Genomic DNA, 21,609 nt, shown 5'->3' with positions numbered 1-21,609 from the left:
AAATAGAGGATATAATATCACTTACCTCATAGGGTTGCTATAAGGATTGCTTGTGACAAAGCTAATTAGAGCACTTAGATTAGTAGAGTGTTTGTTACTGTGAGTTATCACTAACGCCTGCACGCACCTGCGTCTGTTACCAGCCAACCAGAACTGCGGGGTAAACCTGACATTGTTGATTCACTTGAGCCTGGGCTTCAGGAACCTCCTTATGTGGCTGCCCTTAGGGGGTGAGGCCCAGCCAGACATGGGAGGAACACTCCGCCCCACAGGAAGACAGGCTTGCCACCCCCTCCGACCCAACAACAGGCTCACCCACCAGAAACTCCTGCGGCTTTGAGAACTGCTTCTGCAGGGTTGAGAACGGCTACTCTGGCCTCCAGAGAGAGGCTGCTGGGCTCCTCGCTGGGCCCCTTTCTAAAGTTGTGTTAGGTCCACAGAGTGACTGGCATTTTAGAAACAGGAGATGTGATTGTTATTGCCTTGTTCAAAAGAGATGGCTTCCTCTGTGGGCCGTGAGATAAGCCGAGTGAGGGGGCATAATAAGGGGCAGTTTCTGGTATGGGTGGTGAGCTAGGAGTAGGCTGTGCTACAGCTGCCCTTTGCTTCCAGGGAAGATGCACTGGAGTTGGGGGGGGCGGTGCGGGGGGGCAGGGTTGGGAACTTGGGCAACAGTGGGCTTGACCTCCTAGAGCCTGAGTCCTTTCCTCTTCTGTAAGAGGGCTAAAGTGCTCGTCCCACTCTGCAGCTGGCTAATTAGGAAAATTGGGAGAATGGCCAAGAACTCCATTCTGGATATTTATAGATTCCATAAAGCACTTGATATCAGAAAGAATAAAAAAGAAAGTACTCTATACCCCCAAACCCAGAAAAGGAGAATAAAAGGAAAAAAAAATACTCCTTACCTCCAAACCCAGATAAATTTTGATTTCCTTCCAGTCCTTTTTTTAAAAAGAATGCAGAGATATGCATGTATGGGTGGATGTTTTTTTAAAAAAATTATTTAAAAATTCATCTTTTTTGTATTTCTTCATGCCATTAGGTATTTTTAATGGCTATACACTTTTCCTTTCTCATCCATCCATTCCATAAGTAGGTATTGAGCTCCTGATATTAATAACTAGTGGCAATAATCAGGTGACAACACAGATTGCTCTCTGCCTTCCTGGAGTTTCCACTCTAGCGATTTATTCCATCTTCTGAAGAAAGGGACATCATGTAATTTAATCTTTTGGCTGGGTGTTTGGTTGGGAAGTTTCCAGCCCTTATCTATAATAAATGACACTGTTCTCTTTTAGAACTACCTCTGCTTTGAATGTCCTTGTACATAATGAATGGAGTGTATTTTGGTCATTACTACAACTGCATTCTCTTTCTCAGGAAAGGTCACTTTAAAACTAATTTAAAAATATATAACTGGTGAAACCTGATATGCCTGGCAGTCGAAGGAAATGAGAGGTTGGGGTTAATTCTTTTATCATTAGCACCTTCCTTTCTCATTAACGCCCTGTCTTTGCTGGGTTCTCTGGAGCCCAAAGTGAAGCAGCTCTGTTGTTCACACTACCTCTCTGGGGCAGCCGGGTTGCAGAGGGATTTTCATTGGGAGCAAGCACTGATGCAAATGATTTTTGGCAGTTCAGGCGAGAGTCCTTGCTCATTATGCTGTGGGTTCTGTGCCAGGGAATCATGGCAGCTGCACCTTGATTCTCAACCAAGGCTGTGCCAGGATCCTGGACATGTGGTTTCTGTAGATTCTCTCCGAGTGCCCTAGGCATGGGGCTTGGCTCCACAGGTAAGCCTGAGGGACAGCAGGCTGGAGGACCACTGCCTTAGAAACATGCTCCACGGTGTGGGGTAGGACAGCATGGAGGCCCCAAGCACAGGCTTTCTTGATCATCCCTCAAGTATTGATTGACTTAATGATCTTGGAAGTCAGGCCCCACCACCCATTTTCACAGCTTTAGCTAATAGACCTATAAACCTTTTCCACTCGCAAGGCCCCTCTTTCCACTGAGGTCCTGTCTCCTTGGGCTCCAGCTGTGGAGGAGAGTGTAGCCGGCAGTGGTATCCCCTTGGCTGTCCTGCTCAAGGACGCGGCAGCATCTTCCAGCCCCTTCTGCCCCCCTCTTCCCCCGGCCCAATGTCTTGGCTTCTTGGAAGGGAAGATGTACAGAAGCCACCAGAGCACCTGTTCTGAGGTAGTGTTCATCCCACCCTTTGGAGCAGAATAGAAAACAAAGCTCACTTTACTGAGAGGGACATTTTCAATGTTTTTCAACTACTTTGATCTCATCTTTGTCATGTACAGTAATTTTTAGAAAGACAGTATTTTGTTAGTAATGTTGGGATTAAATTTTTATTGCTAAGGCTTTGAAACAAACAAAATTTTAAAAGCTTGTCAGCAATTGAAAATTGTAATCCTGCTGAGGACACATTTTACTGTTATAATAACTGTAAAACATAGTGATAAATATAAAAAGTACCATACAGAAATTAGGAGGAATATTTTCATCCTCATTTCTTTTTTTTTTTTTCTTTTTTTTTTTTTTTTTTAATTTCTTTATTGATTAAGGTGTCACATATTTGTCCTCATCCCCCCATTCCCATCCCACACCCCTCCCCTTGGATGCCCCAACCCTCTGTTGAACTTAAGCATTGGTTAGGCTCATATGCATGCACACAAGACCTTTGGTTGATCTCTCCCCCCTCCCCCCACCCTCCCCTATCCTCCCTCTGAGGCCCGATAGTCCGATCGATGCCTCCTTGTTTCTGGTTCTGTTCTTGTTCATCAGTCTATGTTGTTCATCATTTCCCCTAGATGAGCGAAATCATGTGTCACTATAGATATACTTATAAGAATTGAATGTGCGACGAGCAATAATAGTTATGCTGACAGGCAAATGAATCAGTCTGTAGTGAGTTTCTTTCTGGACCAACAGTTCTTTTGAGACCCAATATCAATGTCCACCGGTTCCCTATGAGTACATGTCGGCACTGACCCCTCAGCTCTGGATGGTGGACAAATGGTGGTAATGCAGGTCCGACTCCCTCTGGTTTGGTCTCGGCTGGACCCAGGGGCACTGCTTCACCCGGATCCAGGGGCCCGCGGCCTCGCCCGGACCCGGGGCCCAGGGCTCACCCGGATCCAGGGGCCCGCGGCCTCGCCCGGACCCGGGGCCCAGGGCTCACCCGGCTCCAGGGGCCCGCGGCCTCGCCCCGACCCGGGGCCCAGGGCTCACCCGGCTCCAGGGGCCCGCGGCCTCGCCCCGACCCGGGGCCCAGGGCTCACCCGGCTCCAGGGGCCCGCGGCCTCGCCCCGACCCGGGGCCCAGGGCTCACCCGGCTCCAGGGGCCCGCGGCCTCGCCCCGACCCGGGGCCCAGGGCTCACCCGGCTCCCGGGGCCCGCGGCCTCGCCCCGACCCGGGGCCCAGGGCTCACCCGGCTCCAGGGGCCCGCGGCCTCGCCCCGACCCGGGGCCCAGGGCTCACCCGGCTCCAGGGGCCCGCGGCCTCGCCCCGACCCGGGGCCCAGGGCTCACCCGGCTCCAGGGGCCCGCGGCCTCGCCCGGACCCGGGGCCCAGGGCTCACCCGGCTCCAGGGGCCCGCGGCCTCGCCCGGACCCGGGGCCCAGGGCTCACCCGGCTCCAGGGGCCCGCGGCCTCGCCCCGACCCGGGGCCCAGGGCTCACCCGGCTCCAGGGGCCCGCGGCCTCGCCCGGACCCGGGGCCCAGGGCTCACCCGGCTCCAGGGGCCCGCGGCCTCGCCCGGACCCGGGGCCCAGGGCTCACCCGGCTCCAGGGGCCCGCGGCCTCGCCCGGACCCGGGGCCCAGGGCTCACCCGGCTCCAGGGGCCCGCGGCCTCGCCCCGACCCGGGGCCCAGGGCTCACCCGGCTCCAGGGGCCCGCGGCCTCGCCCCGACCCGGGGCCCAGGGCTCACCCGGCTCCAGGGGCCCGCGGCCTCGCCCCGACCCGGGGCCCAGGGCTCACCCGGCTCCAGGGGCCCGCGGCCTCGCCCCGACCCGGGGCCCAGGGCTCACCCGGCTCCAGGGGCCCGCGGCCTCGCCCCGACCCGGGGCCCAGGGCTCACCCGGCTCCAGGGGCCCGCGGCCTCGCCCCGACCCGGGGCCCAGGGCTCGCCCGGACCCGGGGCCCAGGGCTCACCCGGCTCCAGGGGCCCGCGGCCTCGCCCGGACCCGGGGCTCAGGGCTCACCCGGCTCCAGGGGCCCAGGGCTCACCCGGCTCCAGGGGCCCAGGGCTCACCCGGCTCCAGGGGCCCGCGGCCTCGCCCGGACCCGGGGCCCAGGGCTCACCCGGCTCCAGGGGCCCGCGGCCTCGCCCGGACCCGGGGCCCAGGGCTCACCCGGCTCCAGGGGCCTCATTTCTTTATTAAACTCTATAGAAATTATTCTTGGGTGTATAGTCTTACTGGATAAGTGGGTTATCATGAAGACTAAAATTCAAACAAAAACCCCTCTGGCATCAGTTTAAAATTGCAATAAAACTCTTTTAACAGTTTTTGTAGTTTTAGCTGTAAAATACAAAGGTGAGAAATCATTGCACCACCTAGAAAGGTATAATTTGTATAGCTTCATTTCTGGGAAAATTGTTTGTTTACTTGTTGGTTCATTCATTCATGCACACACTTACTGAACACTGTAATGCGCCAGGCTCAGTGCCAGTTGGTGAGGATGCAGAGATGGGGTTGGCACCGCTTGGCCCTGGTGTGTTCTGTTGGTAGTGTCTTTTGTCTCGTGTTGGACTGCCTTAAATAGTGACTCAAATAGCTGTTTGAAATGAAAGTGAAGTTTTTTTCCTTTCATATTGGGAGAGAAAAAATGCTTACCCTGGTGACATGCCTAGAGTCCAAAGTTCTTGATAGTGTTATATTTCATTTTCATTTAAGGCATAAGGTATGGAAAGGCAGATTTTAAATTATTTTTAGTGTTGGATTTGCTTAAAAAACAGTGGCATCAGCAATTGTTGAGGGCTGTGATGTATTGTGGCTGAAGCCCAAAGGTTAATCCCTGGCGAGTGTGTTCTGGAGCAGCAGGTCAGAGTTGCTTCCGGCCGGAAGGTGCGTGGTGGCTTTTTAGGGGTAGTGTCGCATGGTAGATAGGAGCCTGGACCTGGATCCGTTTTGTGGGTATGAGCCGTGGGTCTGCAGTCACCTGGAGCAAACTACTTACTCTCCCTGAGTTGTGGTTTATTCGTATATAAAACGGGAGTGGGAACCATAGTACATTCATCATACTGTCTGGGTGGAATCAAGAGTTAGTTCCTGAGGGGTGCAGCTGACAGAGGAGCTCAGTAAGTGGTGGTGGTCGCAGAGGGATCCCAGTGGTTAGTAGTATTGGGGTTACATTTCTCATCATCACAAATTCCCTCATGTATACCATGTCAGAGTCCATGACTGCTAGGGGAGGTCAATACGAAATAGGTCGCACTTGTTGGTGGACTGACTGTATTTTAAGAATTGAGGAAGAATAACTTCTTAGTGCTCAAGTGACAACTTCATATCCTACCTCAGATGTGCTCCACTGATAACTGTGGGTTAGGGATTCTGTCTGTAGTACTGTTGCCTTTTGATGATATAAAAGGTTACCAGCCCTTGAGTGTTGTCAGCTCTCATAGGAGGAGGGACGGCCTCCGTCTTGGCACTTCCCGTGGTATCTGCAGCAATGTCTCTGGTGCCCCACTGAACAGCAATCAGCGGATGCAGGTGTAGTGGGTGGCTTTTCCTATTTCCATTCACGTTCCCATACCCGTCAGTCAGACTTCTCTCTTAGTGTCTCCACAAAAGGAGAGGCAGTGGTTAAAAAAGGGTGGATTTGCCTAATTCAGTGGTTCTCAAATGGGGGAAATGTTACTCCCCATGGGACTTGGGCAATGTCTGGAGACATTTTTGGTTGTCATAGTGGAGGTATTGCTACCATCATTTAATGGCTAGAGCCTAGGGATGCTGCCAAACACCCCACAAATCACAGGATAGCTCCACACAACAAAGAATGACCTGGCCCAAAGTGTCAGTCAGTAAAGCTGAAGCTATGAAACCCTGAGTTACCCCAAATGAACTAGCAGGTAATAGTTAAATGCCATTTTACACAGGGACTCCCTGGCTGGCAGTACATGTAAAAGGCTGGAGATGGAGGAGCTAGATGTCTTTTGTCTGAGGAGTGGTCTCCTTGTACTGGGGCTCAGCCATCTCTTCGTGGCACGGCAGCCCTTATCTATGTGGCTGGTCTCTGGCAGTCCTCAGAACCTTAGAGAACCCGTGCCTGCCTTAGGTCAGCATAAGAGCAGAGCTGGTGGCTGACGGCCACTGGCCGTGCCAGCTCATGACATGCCTGGTACAGACTGAGTCATGCAGACTGGGACTGCAGCCCCGGAGGAGAGCCATCTGAGATTCTGGATAGTGGTAAAGCTTCACATCACCCACGGGGAGGTTTCTTCAGGAAGCATATTCCAGAGGATGGTTTTATTTTTTATTTACATATTTAGCAGGCACTTATGTAGTGCCTTTTATCTGCCAGGAAGTTTTAAAATCCTATCTAATAAAGAGGGAATATGTTAATTGTCCCTCCCACCATCACAAAGATGGTGGCACCCACAGCCAATAAGGAGGGAATATGGTAATTGACTGCCCAGCCCTCAAAGATGGTGGTGCCCACAGCCATTAAGGAGGGAATATGCTAATTGACTGCTCCGTCCTCAAAGATGGCATTGCCCACAGCCAATAAGGAGGTAATATGCTAATTGACTGCTCCGCTCTCAAAGATGGCAGTGGGCGCTGCCAATAAGGAGGGAATAGGCTAATTGACTGTCACGCCCTCAAAGATGGCGGTGCTCAGAGCCACAAGATGGCGGCGCCCAGTCCCCTCAGCCCTGCCGGGGCGGCAGGTGCACAGCAAGGCTGGGCCCGCCCTGCGCGCCTGCCTCCAGAGTCCCCCAGTCCCCTCAGCCTCCCAGCCACCCAGGGCCAGCCAAACTTGCGCTGCCGGCAGTGGCAGCAGCAGAGGTGTGATGGGGTGTCGCCTTCTCCTGATCGCCAGGTTGCCTCCTGCCCCTGAGGGCTCCCAGACTGTGAGAGGGGGCAGGCCAGACTGAGGGCCCTCCCCTCCAGTGCATGAATTTTCATGCACCGGGCCTTTAGTATTTTATAAGTGTTACCTCATTAGACCTTCATAACTACTTTAAGAGGCAGGGTTATTATTATCATTCTTTTACAGGTAAGGAAACAGGAGTGGAGAGCAAGGACTCAAACCTAGGAAGTTTGACTCCAAAGAGTGGGCCCTTAACCACTCTACCAGGGGTGGGGAACCTTTTTTCTGCCCAGGGCCATTTGGGTATTTATAACATCATTCGTGGGCCATATACAATTATCAATTTAAAAATTTGCCTGCTGTATTTGGTCAAACATTTACTTAACTCACCTCTAATGCTTGTCAGGGCCAGACCAAATGATTTCGTGGGCCTCATATGGTTTGTGGGCCAGACATTCCCCACCCTTGCACTATGCTAAAGATGAAAGACACTGAATTTCACACTCGTTTTTTTTTCTCTACCTTGGCTCTTGACTCCCGACTGGTCCCATTGAGGCATCGGGGAATTAGGCAGATCCGAGTTATCTCTGTAACCACAAACATGTTACTTCATATCTGTGAAACTCAGTTTTCCCATCTGTAAAATGAAGTCATACCTGTCTCATGGAGAATATGGACATATCATGGGATTTCATATATATATATATATATATATATATATATATATATATATATATATATACACACACACACACACACACACACACACACACACACGTGCATGGCACATGGTAGGCCTTCAGAAAACATTAGTTCTCTTCTGCCCTTCTTTCTTACAATCAAATTTTTGGCCCTATTGCTCTAATGCCATGGACAGGTTATTGCCTGCAGGTAATAGACATACTGCAAAAGGCAAAAATTAAGCCTGGTCAGATATTTGTTAGAATTAATGAACGAACAGACTGCTATGATCTTACCATTGTGAAGAAGTCTGATGTTTGGTGTTGGGAGAGGTGGGGAGGATGAGATGGTCCCAAGCACATCAACCAGACTTTCAGAATCAAGGCAGGGGCTCTGTTTCTGTTTGTAGTTTTTTGTCAGCTCCTGTGATGTCGTCTGTGAACCACTGAGTACACAGACTTCCATACTAATTGCATATCTGTGCCTGTGTTTTGATGAGTTTCTCTGCTGGCCTGGCAGAAGGGGGGCCACCTGAGTGCTTCTGGGCCAAGGCTGGTAGGCCATGCCTGGTGTTGGTGAGTTAACCAGGCGTGTGTTTTCTTTCCAGGCAGATCAGAGCACCTGCTCAGAGTGAGTTTGCTCTGTTCCCAGCATAGTGGAAGGTAGCAGCTTCCCATTTGTCTGCGTTCAGGACTTCACCACATCTGCACCCACACTGTTCCTGTTCCACTGGCACACTCCCAGTTCATAAATGAGTCTGGATTCTGTCCACATGGGTGGGCATTCTGTTGTCCTTCTGCCTTTTCCACATGTAAAAGTCAGCATATCTTTCTTTGATTATGAGTTTCCAGAGGAGAAGGGCTAAATTCATCTCTGTGTGTATGTGGAAAACCTCATATACCAGCTCACCGAATGTTGATATGTGCCAGGATGACATGTCTGGAGGGAAGTGTACTACTCTACCCACAGTCATATGTGTAAGAAAGGGAGTCAGCACTTACATGGAAGTGCCATGAAGGAATATCCCTAACATCTAAGGCAGTGCCTGGCACCCAGGAGTTGTGTGATAGATAGTTCTTGAATGAGTGAATGCCTCTGGTCTTGAAGTATTTTCTTAAATCTGTATGCCTAGAAATCCAGGAACTGTGGCTTTTATTGTTACCATATGTAACCAACCGAAAGAGAGACTGCAAAAAACTTGGGATATACTGCAGTATAGGACACTAAAATAACACCAAACTTGATCCAAAACTACTTCAGGACCTGGCTGCCCTTGGGGATAGTCATTCGTGCTATAAGGAGGAGGAATTTCACAGAGTGCTTTGGTAGAATGCTAATAAGGAGTTTTCTCCATCAGCCCAGTGGCTAGAAAGAATTTATGTCATTTATTGCCCAACTTGGGTCCCAGAACAGACTACGTTGTTTTGTGCTTTCTGGACACTTGAAGACGGCCCTGTCATCTTTAAGATACGGTATGGTAGGACAGGCCTTGGGCAGTAGTGTTTGACTCTGCCACTTCTTTTCTTTTTTGTTAATCCTCACTTGATATTTTTCCATTGATTTTTAGAGAGGGGAAGAGAGGGAGAGAGACACACACACATACATAGATATGAGAGAGATACATCAATTGGTTGCCTTTCACACATGCCCCAACCAGGCCCAGGGATTAGCCTCAACCGAGGTACATGCCCTTGACCGAAATTGAACCTGGGACCCTTCAGTCCAAGGGCCAACGCTCTATCCACTGAGCAACACTGGCCAGGCCACTTTTCCTTCTTAATGTCAGAGAGAGGAAGAGAGAGCAGGTGCTGAGCATCTATGTAGTGACCAAAGAATTTTTAAACTGTGCATTTTATTTTACAGATCTGAAGAAAACTCTCGCTGTGTTGTTGGATAATATTTTGCAGCGCATTGGCAAGTTAGAGTCAAAGGTGGACACCCTTGTCATCAATGGCACAGGAACAAATTCAACCAACTCCACCACAGCTGTTCCCAGCTTGGTAGCACTTGAGAAAATTAATGTGGCAGGTAAGAAGGGCGATTCTATATCCTGGCATGGGTCAGACCTTGATTTGAACTGGGAAAAGAATAAAGAAGCACAGTGGTTCTTTTCCATATAAGATAAATCCCATAAACTTGGTATGGCCCTTGTAAAGCTGAGTTTAAATTTATTTTTGAATAACAGATGTTAAAATGCTTTTATAGTCTCATCATAATGTGTGATGTCTGGAGGTTCCTATGACATATTTCACATAATAAGCTCCTAGAATTCACTTTTAATGAAAAGATTCATATCATGGATAAATGAAATGTAGAGGTTATCTGGGAAGCACGTGCCAGTTAGAGGGCCTTCCTCCTCCCCATTTTCATCAGACAATTTCAAAAGTCTATTACATATGATAGATTCCCTCCTCCTTGTTGTTAAAGAAGAGCCACCATTGTAGAAAATGCCTCTGGTGTGCATATGGAGAAATAAATTCTGGAAAATGGATGTAGAAAATACCGTAATGGCGCCTACCTGATCTTGGGCTGATTCTGTAGCCACTCATGGATGCCACCGTGCAGTTCCCACTGGGGTTCATTGTGTCTGGCCCCTTCTTGAGACTGGAATCTTGCATGAGAGAAGAGAAGTGGGTTAACCACAAAATTCAAATCAAACCCAGCCTGTATTGTCCGTAGCTCATGTTGGACCCCTATTGCTGCCCTGGGGTTGGCCTCTGGGGCTCTGTGGTTGAGCCAGGATTTGCTCTTGTTAGGGTGACACCATCCTTTCCTAGGGACTAGGAACAAAGAAAGGAGCTGGAAGGTTAACATCAGGTGCTTTGGGTGAATGGTGTGAATACCCATTCACTACTCCTGGTGGGTGGTATCCAAACCCTAGTTAGCGGATAAAATAAGTAGCTGGGCTACTTTTGAAAATCAGTTTAGCACACTCGTTGGCTTGTTTCTCACTTCCCCTTATAGAAATTCCCAGGCTTAATTGGGAGAGATTCCTTTTCTTTCCCACCTCCAGTGTCAAAACATTTAATTGTTTCACATTGTACAAGGTTGTTGTATTACCTGTTTGTTATGTTCTTTGCCCTTTCACAAGTTTTAAATTGCAGACTTTATTTCTAATAATCCAAAGTATCCAACCAAACAGAGGTATTAAAAATAACTTTTAATTACAACACAGAGGCAGTGTCATCTAGGCCATAAATCCTATCTTCCCTGCAGTTTCCAACAGCTTCTGTAATTAGACAAGAAAACCTCCCACTGTGTTGAGCTGCTTATTAATAAACAGCACCCATGCCTCTCCAGGCTCCATTCCTCCATCCCCTCCCCATTAGGAAAGGCTATAGGAAAGCTTCCATCTGATTTCATGGCAGCTCTACCTTCCCACAGTTCTGGAGGTGGGCAGGGTGGGGTGTGCTGCCGTTGACTGCTGCCTCCCACTGCCTCTGTCTGCAGGAACTGTGTATACATGTCTGCTGTCATTCTCTCTCCTGATCAGGGATCTTGCTGCCTCTGGCGGTCCTGTTTTTGAGGCAGGCTCTCAGAGAGACTTCTTCTGGGCCCCAGCCCCAGAGTAGAGAATGGTGGGTAGACCTCCAGCAGTGACATGGGAAGGAGTTGGTGGCTACTTCTTCCCTGCCCTGAGTATTGAGCTAGTTTACTCAGTTATCAGCTATCTCTCGAGCATAGTCCCTAAGCCATTGGCTCTGTGGGGGGCTCCTTTAGCAATACCACCGGTCCCCTGTTTTTATTAACATTTAAAGAACCAAAGAGTTTTTTTCCTTTGGGGAAAATGGGAGAAAATTTAGTTATGCCTTTAATAACTTCATTCTAGCTCCTTTGTGTGTGTGTGTGTGTGTGTGTGTGTGTGTGTGTGTGTGTGTCGATACCTTTAAGATTTTTACTGGGCAATTAGGAAAATAATACTCAGGCATAAAATAACACAAACTGTGGTTACTGTAAGTGGGGGTCAGTTTGGAAGGCTTCTCACAGGAAGGTAAGTTTTAAAGGCAGGTAAAATTGAGATATTGGGGCCTCATGGAGGAGAAACAGACTAGAAATGGGCTGTGACTCAGAAAGAAACTTGGAAGGAAAGAGAGGAAACTAACATGGAGCAACCACCCACTAATACCAGTTATTGTTCCTGGCTCTTGGAGCCAAAATATATATATTTAAAGAGCCAGGGTCCATAACGTCCAAAACGACCAAACGGATGACGGAACACCGGAAGTCAGTCCTGCAGTCAGTGCTGGGTCGCTGTGGCCACACAACACTGACTGCCATGCTTCGGGCATTGCAGCGACCCAGCACTGACTGCCGAGGGGGCTGCGGATAAGGCCCAGAGAGAGAAGCAGGGTCTGATCTGCAGCCCCTGTGGCAGTCAGTGCTGGGTCGGTGCCGCGGAAGTCAGTCCTGCATTCAGTGCTGGGTCACCACAGCGATCTAGCACTGACTGCCCCGCTGCAGGTGCGGCAACCCAGCACTGACTGCTGAGGAGGCTGTGGATCAGGCCCCGAGAGAGGCCCAGAGAGGGAAGCATGGTCTGATCCGAAGCCTCTGTGGCAGCTGCTGATGAGCCCCACCTCTCCTATCAGGCCCGGAGATAGGCCCGGTGACATATTGACTGGCATAGAAACTGACCAATCAGAAACAAATCTGGGTGAACTGCGAGGAGCCAATGGCTGCCTAGGAGGCGGAGCTTTTGATGCTGACTGGTATAGAAATCAACCAATCAGAACCTAATCTGGGTGAACTGCAAAGGCAGAACCTAAGATGGGGGCTGAGGAGGGGTTTTAAGGGCAATAGCTGTTTGGTGTAAGGTGTAAGAAAGCGGTTCAATTTTTTAATGACCGGTTTGGCAGTATAGTGCATATGGCTGGCTATCAGTCCAGATATAGGGATTATGTATTTTTGTCTGCCAAGAGCATCTCCTCCTGCTGAAAAAGGTTCCCCTCCCCCCATTTAAGCAAGCCTATCCTATATAATTTATCTATACTAATAAAAGGGTAATATGCTAATTAGACCAGGTCGACTGGTCATCTTCTGGATGTCCGACTTCCTTCCGGACAAAGCCATGGTGGTGGGGGCCGAGGCAGAGGCAGAGGCAGTTAGGGGTGATCAGGCTGGCAGGGGAGAGCACTTGGGGGTGAGATCAGGCCTGCAGGGGAGGACAGTTGGGGGCGAGATCAGGCCAGCAGGGGAGGGTAATTAGGGGCAATCAGGCTGGCAGAAGCAGTTAGGGGAGATCGGCCGGCAGGGGAGGGCAGTTAGGGGCAATCAGGCAGGCAGGCAGAGGCAGTTAGGGGTGATTAGGCAGGCAGGCAGGTGAGTGGTTAGGAGCCAATGGTCCCAGATTGCGGGAGGGATGTCCGATTGGAGAGGGTGCAGGCTGGGCTGAGGGAACCCCCCCCCCCCCCCCCGTGCACAAATTTCGTGCACCGGGCCACTAGTCCTATCTAATAAAACAGTAATATGCAAATTGACCGCACCTTCGCTACACCCATAAGCCACGCCCACCGGCCACGCCCACCGGCCAACCAGGAGCAAATATACACGTTAAACCAGCAAAGATGGCGGGGGGAAAGGGCAGCACCCATGTCAGTGAGATCCAAGCCATGATGGTGGACCAGGGCAGGCGGCGTGGGTTAAGGCCGGCAGCCGCCTGCCCAGGTCCGCCATCACCAATCACGGACCTGGGCAGGCGGCGTGGGTTCACGCCCGCTGCCGCCTGCCCAGGTCCGCCATCACCGATCGCGGACCAGGGCAGGCGGCGTGGGTTAAGGCCGGCAGCCGCCTGCCCAGGTCCGCCATCCCCGATCGCGGACCAGGGCAGGCGGCGTGGGTTCACGCCCGCTGCCGCCTGCCCAGGTCCGCCATCCCCGATCGCGGACCTGGGCAGGCGGCGTGGGTTAAGGCCGGCAGCCGCCTGCCCAGGTCCGCCATCCCCGATCGCGGACCTGGGCAGGCGGCGTGGGTTCACGCCCGCTGCCGCCTGCCCAGGTCCGCCATCACCGATCGCGGACCAGGGCAGGCGGCGTGGGTTAAGGCCGGCAGCCGGCTGCCCAGGTCCACGATCACAGATCACGGACCAGGACAGCTGCCTGCCCAGGTCCATCACTGATCTCAGAGCTGGGCAGGCAGCGTGGGTTAAGGCCTGCAGCCGCCTGCCCAGGTCCATGATGAGGGATCACGGACCAGGGAAGGCGGCGAGGGTTAGCGCCCGTAGCTGCCTGCCCAGGTCCGCCATCACCGATCTCGGACGAGGGCAGGCAGCTTGGGTTAGCGCCCACAGCCGCCTGACCAGGTCCTGGATAAGGGCTTCGAGTCAGCCATTGCCAGTGGCAGCTGATTTAAAGCCCCTATCAGGGATCATGGACCAGGTCAGGCAGCGTGGGTTAAAGCCCACAGCCGGCTGCCTAGGTCCGTGATCACCGATCTCAGAGCAGGGCAGGCAGCGTGGGTTAAAGCCTGCAGCAGGCTGCCCAGGTCCACGATCATGGATCACAGACCATGGCAGGCGTCATGGGTTAGCACCGGCAGAGGCCTGCCCAGGTACCGGATCATGGATCCAGGTGGCGTGGGTTAGCACCCACAGCCGCCTGACCAAGTCCCCGATAGGGACTTGGAGTCTAGCATAAGGAAAAGAATAGTCAGCAAAAGCAGGAGACAAGGTTTCATAAGTTCTCCCCCAGGTCACCACTGTTCTCTTATACATTTTAAGTATCCCAGACTTTGCATGATGGGATTTGATTTGAATTATGCCTGATAGAGATTTCATGACATGAATTGTAGGCTCATTCTTTCTTTTTGTGGTTGCCTGACTGAGAAAGGCCTTGGAATGAGAGAAGGCACTTTTATTTTCCTTTTTCATTCTTTAGAGGCTGAGGAATTACAGTTATATGAAGAAGTTAGTGAGAGAATGAAAGTCTCATGCTGTATTATTCTGTAAGTTTTATCATGTGGACTATCAAAAACTTGGTGGGATCCTTTTCAAGAGGTGTTACAAAAATTATGTTGAAATTAACATTCAAGAGTAAAAGGAGAGAAGTGAGTGGTGGGTAAAGGAAAGAACTTTGTCCTAGAAACCAAATAGAAGCCACATAAACCTTCAGATTCTTACTCATTGTGCTTTGGAGGTATCCTATCTAATGAAAGAGTAATATACAGATTGATCATCACTGCAACACACAATATAGCTGCCCCCATGTGGTCAAAGATCCTGCCCCCATGTGGACACAAGATGGCCACCACAAGATGGCCAGAAGGAGAGGGCAGTTGGGAGGCACCCAGCCTGCAAGGGAGGGCAGTTGAGAAGGACTAGGCCTGCAAGGGAGGGCAGTTGGAGGTGATCAACCCTGCAGGAGAGGGCAGTTAGGGGTGACCAGGCCGGCAGAGGAGGGAAGTTGGGGGCAAACAGGCTGGCAGCAGAGTGGTTAGGGGCAATCAGGAAGGCAGGCAGGCAAGCAGTTGGGAGCCAGCAGTCCTGGATTGTGAGAGGGATGTTCGACTGCCCGTTTAGGCCCGATCCCATCGGGCCTAAACGGGCAGTCGGACATCCCTTGAGGGGTCCCATATTGGAGAGGGTACAGGCTGGGCTGAGGGACAACCCCCCTCCGTGCACGAATTTCGTGCACCGGGCCTCTAGTTTATATAATAACAGCCTAAGCTACCATTATGGAGAACGACCAGAACGACCGGTCGCTATGATGCACACTTTGACCACCAGGGGCAGACACTCAATGCAGGAGCTGCCCCCTGGTGGTCAGTGCACTCCCACGGGGGCACGGCCGCTCATCCAGAAACCGGCTCACAGCTGGTGAGTGCAGCATCGGTGGCGGGAGCCTCTCCCACCTCCACAGAAGCACTAAGGAGTAGCGAGCCAAGCGGTAAGTTGTGAGCAGGCAGGCAGTAAGGAGCGAGGGATCCCAGATTGTGAGAGGGATGCAAGAGGGCACTGGCCGGGCTGAGGGACCCCCCCCCCAACCCCCAGAGCATGAATTTCATGCACCGTGCCTCTAGTTCTATCTAATAAAGAGGGAATATGCTAATTAACCCTCATGCCATCACAAAAGATGGCGGCGCCCACAGCAAATAAGGAGGAGATATACTAATTGACTGCCTGCCCTCAAAGATGGCAGTGCCCACTGCCAATAAGGAGAGAATATGCTAATTGACTGTCCCACCCTCAAATATGGCGACACCCACAGCCAATAAGGAGGGAATATGCTAATTAACTGCTTCACCCTCAAAGATGGCAGTGCCCACAGCCACGTGCCTGCCTCCAGATTCCCCCAGTCCCCTCAGTCCCCTAGCTGCCTAGGGCCGGCCCGAGGCGCAGGCAAGCCTCGGATGATGGCTGCCCAGCTGCCCAGGGCTGGCCTGAGGTGCAGGCAAGCCTTGGATGGTGGCTTCTCAGCTGATGCCTAAGGCGCAGGCAAGCCTCAGATGGCGGCTGCCTGGCTGCCCAGGGCCAGCCCAAGGCACAGGTAAGCCTCAGATGCAGATGGTGGCTGCTCAGCCACCCAGGGCCGCCCCAGGTTCAGGTAACTAGGGCCGGCCAAGGCTTGTGCTGCTCCTTACTGCTCGCCTTCCCCTGATCGCTGGGTCGCCTCCCGCCCCTGAGGGCTCTTGGACTGTGAGAGGGCTAGGCCGGGCTGAGGGACCCCCCTTCCAGTGCATGAATTTTCATTCACCAGGCCTCTAGTATTAAGTATAATCTTCTCAGCATCTCTGAGAAGTAAGTGGTTTCACAGGCTTCAGTGAGTTAAGTATTTGGGAGAGGGGACCTTTGGTACTGGAATCCTCTGAGCTCAGCATAAGGCCGCCTAGTGCCACAGAGAGAAGACAGAGTGTGTGCTGTATCTCTTGCTTCTCTTTGTAAATCATTGCAAATGGATGAGTCTGGGGAAATGTGCTATCGTTTGCTTTGAGGTTTCTAAAGAGCTGACAGTACAGCCTGTTTAATAAGGATTTTTTTTTTTTTTTTTGGTCTGGGTGTCTATTCCTTGATTGACCTATGTATTTTTTTAAAAAAGAAGAAGCTCGCCCCTCTGCCTGTGTGTGTGCGCAAATGCATCCCTTCCCTAGGCTCTGCCTTGGCCACAGTGGACATAGATGTGAAATAAAGAATAAAGGAACTTTCCTTTATTTCCTCCAGAAATAAATATCTTTTCAAATAACCAACATATGTTTACTTGTCATGTCTATGGATTAGGGTATGAAAAAGAAGAATAAGGACTTAAGTTCATAATCCTAGTTCATTATCAATCCCCCATTGCTTTTGTGCCTTCTGTGTGATCCACAGCCACACAGGTGGTCCTCACACCCCTCTTGTCATAGCAGGAATAATAGCTCTTGAGCTGTGAGAGTTCATCTTTATAGGGTTCCAGTCCTAGGGTGTGAAGTTATTCGTTCTCCCTTTCTGCATTAAGACATGTGGTAATTGCTCAGAAACGCTCTCTCTGGTGCGCCTTTACTGCTTACTCTGCTGTCGTGCTGCTCATGATGTTTCTGATTGCTTACTGTTGTGTCTGATTGCTTGCTGATATAGCTTCTGGTTGGCTATAAACTGCCTCTAAATTGGGTATCATAGTAATTGAAGAAGGGCTTCTTAAATTTATTTTCTTTTTAGGGGACATTAGTGTATATGTGCATGTGTCCCCTTTCCTTTTTCTGTTTAGTTGTGTTTCATGTGGCTTTTACCCAAAATGGCTTTTTTTCCCAAATTTATCACTCTTGTGCTATTTTATTATGTGAAAGTGAATCATTCCCTTTAGAGAAATTAGTTGGAAATGGACTTTACTAAAATCAAGAATCATATTGAACTGCATTTTGAACTCTGTTTATCTTATTGAAGAGGAAGGTGGATCAAAGAAATGAAAAAAAAAACCACAGATTTTTTTAAAATCTCCACCCTTCAACTACTCACCATTTCTCCAGGTTTTCTCCCTGAAAGGACTTGCATGTGCCTTTGTCAAAATTATCTCCTTTCAGAATAACACCTTTGGTTTTCGGGAAAGATCAATTCTGCTTTTATCCAGAATGGTGATCTTAGATTATGAAGCAGAGCAGACAGGATTGGGTCTGAGGTTCTTTGCCACATCCTAATATGGGGGAGGTAAAAGGTACAGATGTGTGATACTGAAAATGCTTGCTGTCTAAGGACTGACAGTGCCCACGTTTATCTTTGTTTCGCCCATAGTATCTTGTTCAAAGCCGTCCTATTGAAGGTGTTCAGTCAATCCTGCCCACGTGGTTCGGCTTATGCTGTAGGGGGAGAGCATTTGGTTTCACTGCTGCAAGAGGCTTTTTTTTTTTTTTTTTTTTTAGTTTCTCTTCTCCATTTTACTCAAGGGGATTTGCTTGGAAGTGGGACTTGGTCTCTCATTTCCCTTTCTCAGACCTCAGCAGACACCACCTAACAGCAGGACTCTGGTTTTGTCTGGCATGACTAAGCTTCCTTCCCATAGGTGATTCTGCATGGTAGAGCTTCAGAGGATTTGACAGTTGCAATCTAGACTGGAATGGTTTGGGGACTGGGCACACATTTCAGAGCTCTGTATTGTGTGGGGCAGGGGGCGGGGAGCATGGGTGTGTGGTGTGTGCATGGGTTCATTTATTTACTCTCAAAACCCAGTTGTTGTCCTTCAACTTCAGCTGAATTACAGGCCAGCGCTGATGGTTCTCTAAAAGGCACAACATAATGCTAGCTCCCCTTTGTGTTATGACTGCTTACAATTGCATGGTCAGTTGGGAAACACAATCACAAAATCGAAGGTGCAGGCACAATTCAAATGGCCATTTTCTGATACTTAGTCCAAATTGAATGTTTGCATTTCGCAAACATCAGTTGCAACATATAATATATTCTAGTGTTTGAGTTTGAAGTGTAGTGTATTTGAACTTGAATGCTCTTCTCAATAAAAAGAACCATAATTATTATTCTTACCATGTGGAGATTGAAAATGAAAAAGTCCCCGCTGTGTTCCAGGGCTTGCATTTGGAAGTACATCCCTCCCTTTGTGCTGCTAATGGGCCTTGAAATTAAGTTGCACCTGTGTGACTTCCTTGTTTGTGTACCCACATTTCCAGTTGTGTTGAAGTAGCACCTGCAGAGTCCCCCCCCCCCCCCAGTGGCTCAGCAGGTGGCTCGCCCAGGATCAGGTATTGGCCAGCCAGTGGCACCCCAAATGCTGGCGAGAGACAGAAGAGAGGCAAGATTTTAGGGTGCTTTCTTATTGATCAGAGCAAGAAACAAATGTGTTCTTCCTATCTACCTGTCACTTTCTATTTCATTCTTTACAAGGGCAGCAATAAATACCTTGCTACTTGTCAGAAACAATTCTTTTGCAATTTCACCAAAAAATGTATGTCCTTGGTGTGGTTTTCACCTCGGGTGGTCAAGGGCATTTTGGTTTTTATGAAAAAGGAGGAGAAAGGCAGGAGGAGGAAGAGGGGGAAATGCAGTTCAGGAGAAGTGATGCTGTCCTTTGAGCCTGTGTACTTATTGCACTGAAAAATGACTTTGCCCCTCAGGCAACACTTGGCAATGACCGGAGATATTTTTGGTTGCCACAACTGAGGAGATACTATTGACATTTGGTAAATAGAGGCCAGAGATGCTGCTAAACATCCTACGTGCAGTGCACAGGCCAGCCAGCTCCACAACAGAGAATTATCTAGCCCCCGTGTCAGTTGTGCTGCAGCTGAGAAAACCTGATCTATAAGCTATTGTTGGAATCTGGTATTACCACTTAAGATCAGCGCAGAAAAAGGCCTGAGACATAGAGGTTTCCCGATAGGCCTGCTGAGACCTAAGATCTCCTCCCCTCTTCCTTGCAAGGCTGTTTGCAAGTCCCCAGCGCCTTCCACTTTTAGCTCTGCAACTGATCTTCCAGACCCCTAAGTGAGAGATTTTATAAACTCCCAGACTATTTTGGGATCCTGACCTTAAGAAACTCTTTTCCTAGACCCAAATTAGTAAAATGTTGGCAATCTGTATTTTATGCCAGCTTATATACTAGTAGAAGGTAATTATTTTCAAAAAAGAGCCACTAATTCAGAATAATGATGGTAAAATAGTCTGAGAGAGTGGATTTAAATTATAAGACTGTTTTAGAAGAAATTACATTCTGTTATTTTAAGCAAATTGTAGAATTATCCAGATATGAGAAAGTAAATTAAGTAAGTTAAGGAAAATAAGACAGGGTCCCAGAGGTCTGCATGACTGCATGGCATGCCCTGTACAGCAGCATATCCAGAGCAGTGCCAAAGGAGATGAGACTGGAAAGACAGGTTGGGGTTTGTGAGGAGTTTCAGTGTGAACTACTGAGGAGTTTCTATTTTGTTCTGTAGGCAGTGACAGCTGATAAGGGTTTAAAGCAGGAACGTGGTTGATGAGATCTGTATTTTCAGAGAAAACTCAATGGCCATGTGGAAGTGGAATGCCTTTGAAGGGGGTCATGCTGGAAGCCAGGTGAGAAAGGGTTTAGTTGGCTCGGGTAAAAGAAGGCCTGAAATTGGACGTGAGGCCCAGGGAAGAGGGGCAGATTCAAGACCATGTCAGGGTGGAGCTGACATGATGGGACACTGGTGAACACTGGTAGGCCATAGGAAAAGGAAAGGGAGGAGGTGTCCTAAGGATTCCCAAGGACACTGTTTCAAGGATAACTGTATTGAGGGAATAAGCCAGCAAAGAGACAGGACTGTGTGAAGACAGCAGTCATTTTTTAATGTGGATTTAGGGAGTATAAATGCTTTGCTGCAAGCCCTGTGGTTAGGAGTAACAGTTTAAAGGCAAATGGAACCATTGGCTCCCAGTGTTCAGGACATGAGGGTCAAGGAAAGAACATATTTGTGTAGCCAGGCTGCCGTGGTTCAAATCCCGGCTCCACCACTTTCTGCCTGTATTACCTTGGGCATGTTTTTGAACCTTTCTAAGGCTGTTTCCTCATCTGTAAAATTGGGGAGATAATAGTAGTTCCCATTTTATGGGGTTGTTGTTATAAGGATTAATGAGATGCATGAATAATTGAGAAAGGAGCCTGGAACAGAGTTAGTACTACATGAGCATTTGTTAATTACAGTTTAAAAGCTACACATTTGAAATAATGATCTAAACATAAAAAATTGCCTTCACTAGTTATTAGAATATTATCACTAATAGTGAAAACAATTAACTAGTATTTGTGTTTCATAAATTAGAAAATATTTCATATCATTTTATTTGAGCGCTTTAAACTTGAAAAAATTCCCAAATTGACCTTTTCTGTCAATATTTAGAGATCTTTATTATCAATACTAGAGGTTTCGCAGGAAATCCATGCATTTGTCAGTACTCTTGGTTGCAAGAGGCAAAAACCTAGGTCAGTGATGGGCAACCTTTTGAGCTTGGTGTGTCAAACTTCGCCAAAAAACTGAGCATAACTCGGGTAGTGTGTCACTTTGAGGAAAAAACATTATTTCGCAAATGTTTCATCCTCAGGAGCAGCAAATGTTTCATCCTCAGCATGCGGCCGCCTCAGCGGCCGCATGTCATCAGAAATGGCTACGCATGTCAGTGCTGACACGCGTGTCATAGGTTCGCCATCACTGACCTAGGTCATACTGGCTTAAACAGAAAGAGAATTTGGGGCTCATGTCATTGGAAGGCTCAGAAGAGGATTCTGAGTGCAGCACCGCTGCATCCAAACATGGACACTGTCCTGCCTTCTCTGTGGGCTTCATTGTAGGCCATCTCACGGAGGTGGTGGAAATGGCCCCACGAGGTCAAAGGTTTCTGGCAGCATTCTTGGGGCGGGTTCTGATTGGGTTGGCTGGGGATATATGCCTATCCATGATCCAGTCACTGTGCCAGTGACCTGAGTATGATTCACATAGTTTATCCCTGAGC

General features: G+C 49.4%; 1 protein-coding gene across 4 annotated transcripts in view; it reads left to right on the top strand.

The window, feature by feature from the left end:
* The window catches only part of MGAT5 (alpha-1,6-mannosylglycoprotein 6-beta-N-acetylglucosaminyltransferase), a 383,255-nt gene that overhangs the window by 162,459 nt on the left and 199,187 nt on the right, over positions 1-21,609 (top strand). For all 4 annotated transcript variants that reach the window (XM_079783063.1, XM_079783061.1, XM_079783064.1 and 1 more), the window contains one exon: positions 9,588-9,752. In XM_079783063.1, coding sequence (XP_079639189.1) covers positions 9,588-9,752 — 165 coding nt within the window. The remainder of the gene's footprint in view (positions 1-9,587; positions 9,753-21,609) is intronic.

Source organism: Cnephaeus nilssonii (assembly GCF_951640355.1).
Source record: "Cnephaeus nilssonii genome assembly, chromosome: 10".
NCBI classification, from domain to species: Eukaryota; Metazoa; Chordata; class Mammalia; order Chiroptera; family Vespertilionidae; genus Cnephaeus; species Cnephaeus nilssonii.
This window is presented reverse-complemented; position numbering and strand designations above follow the sequence as displayed.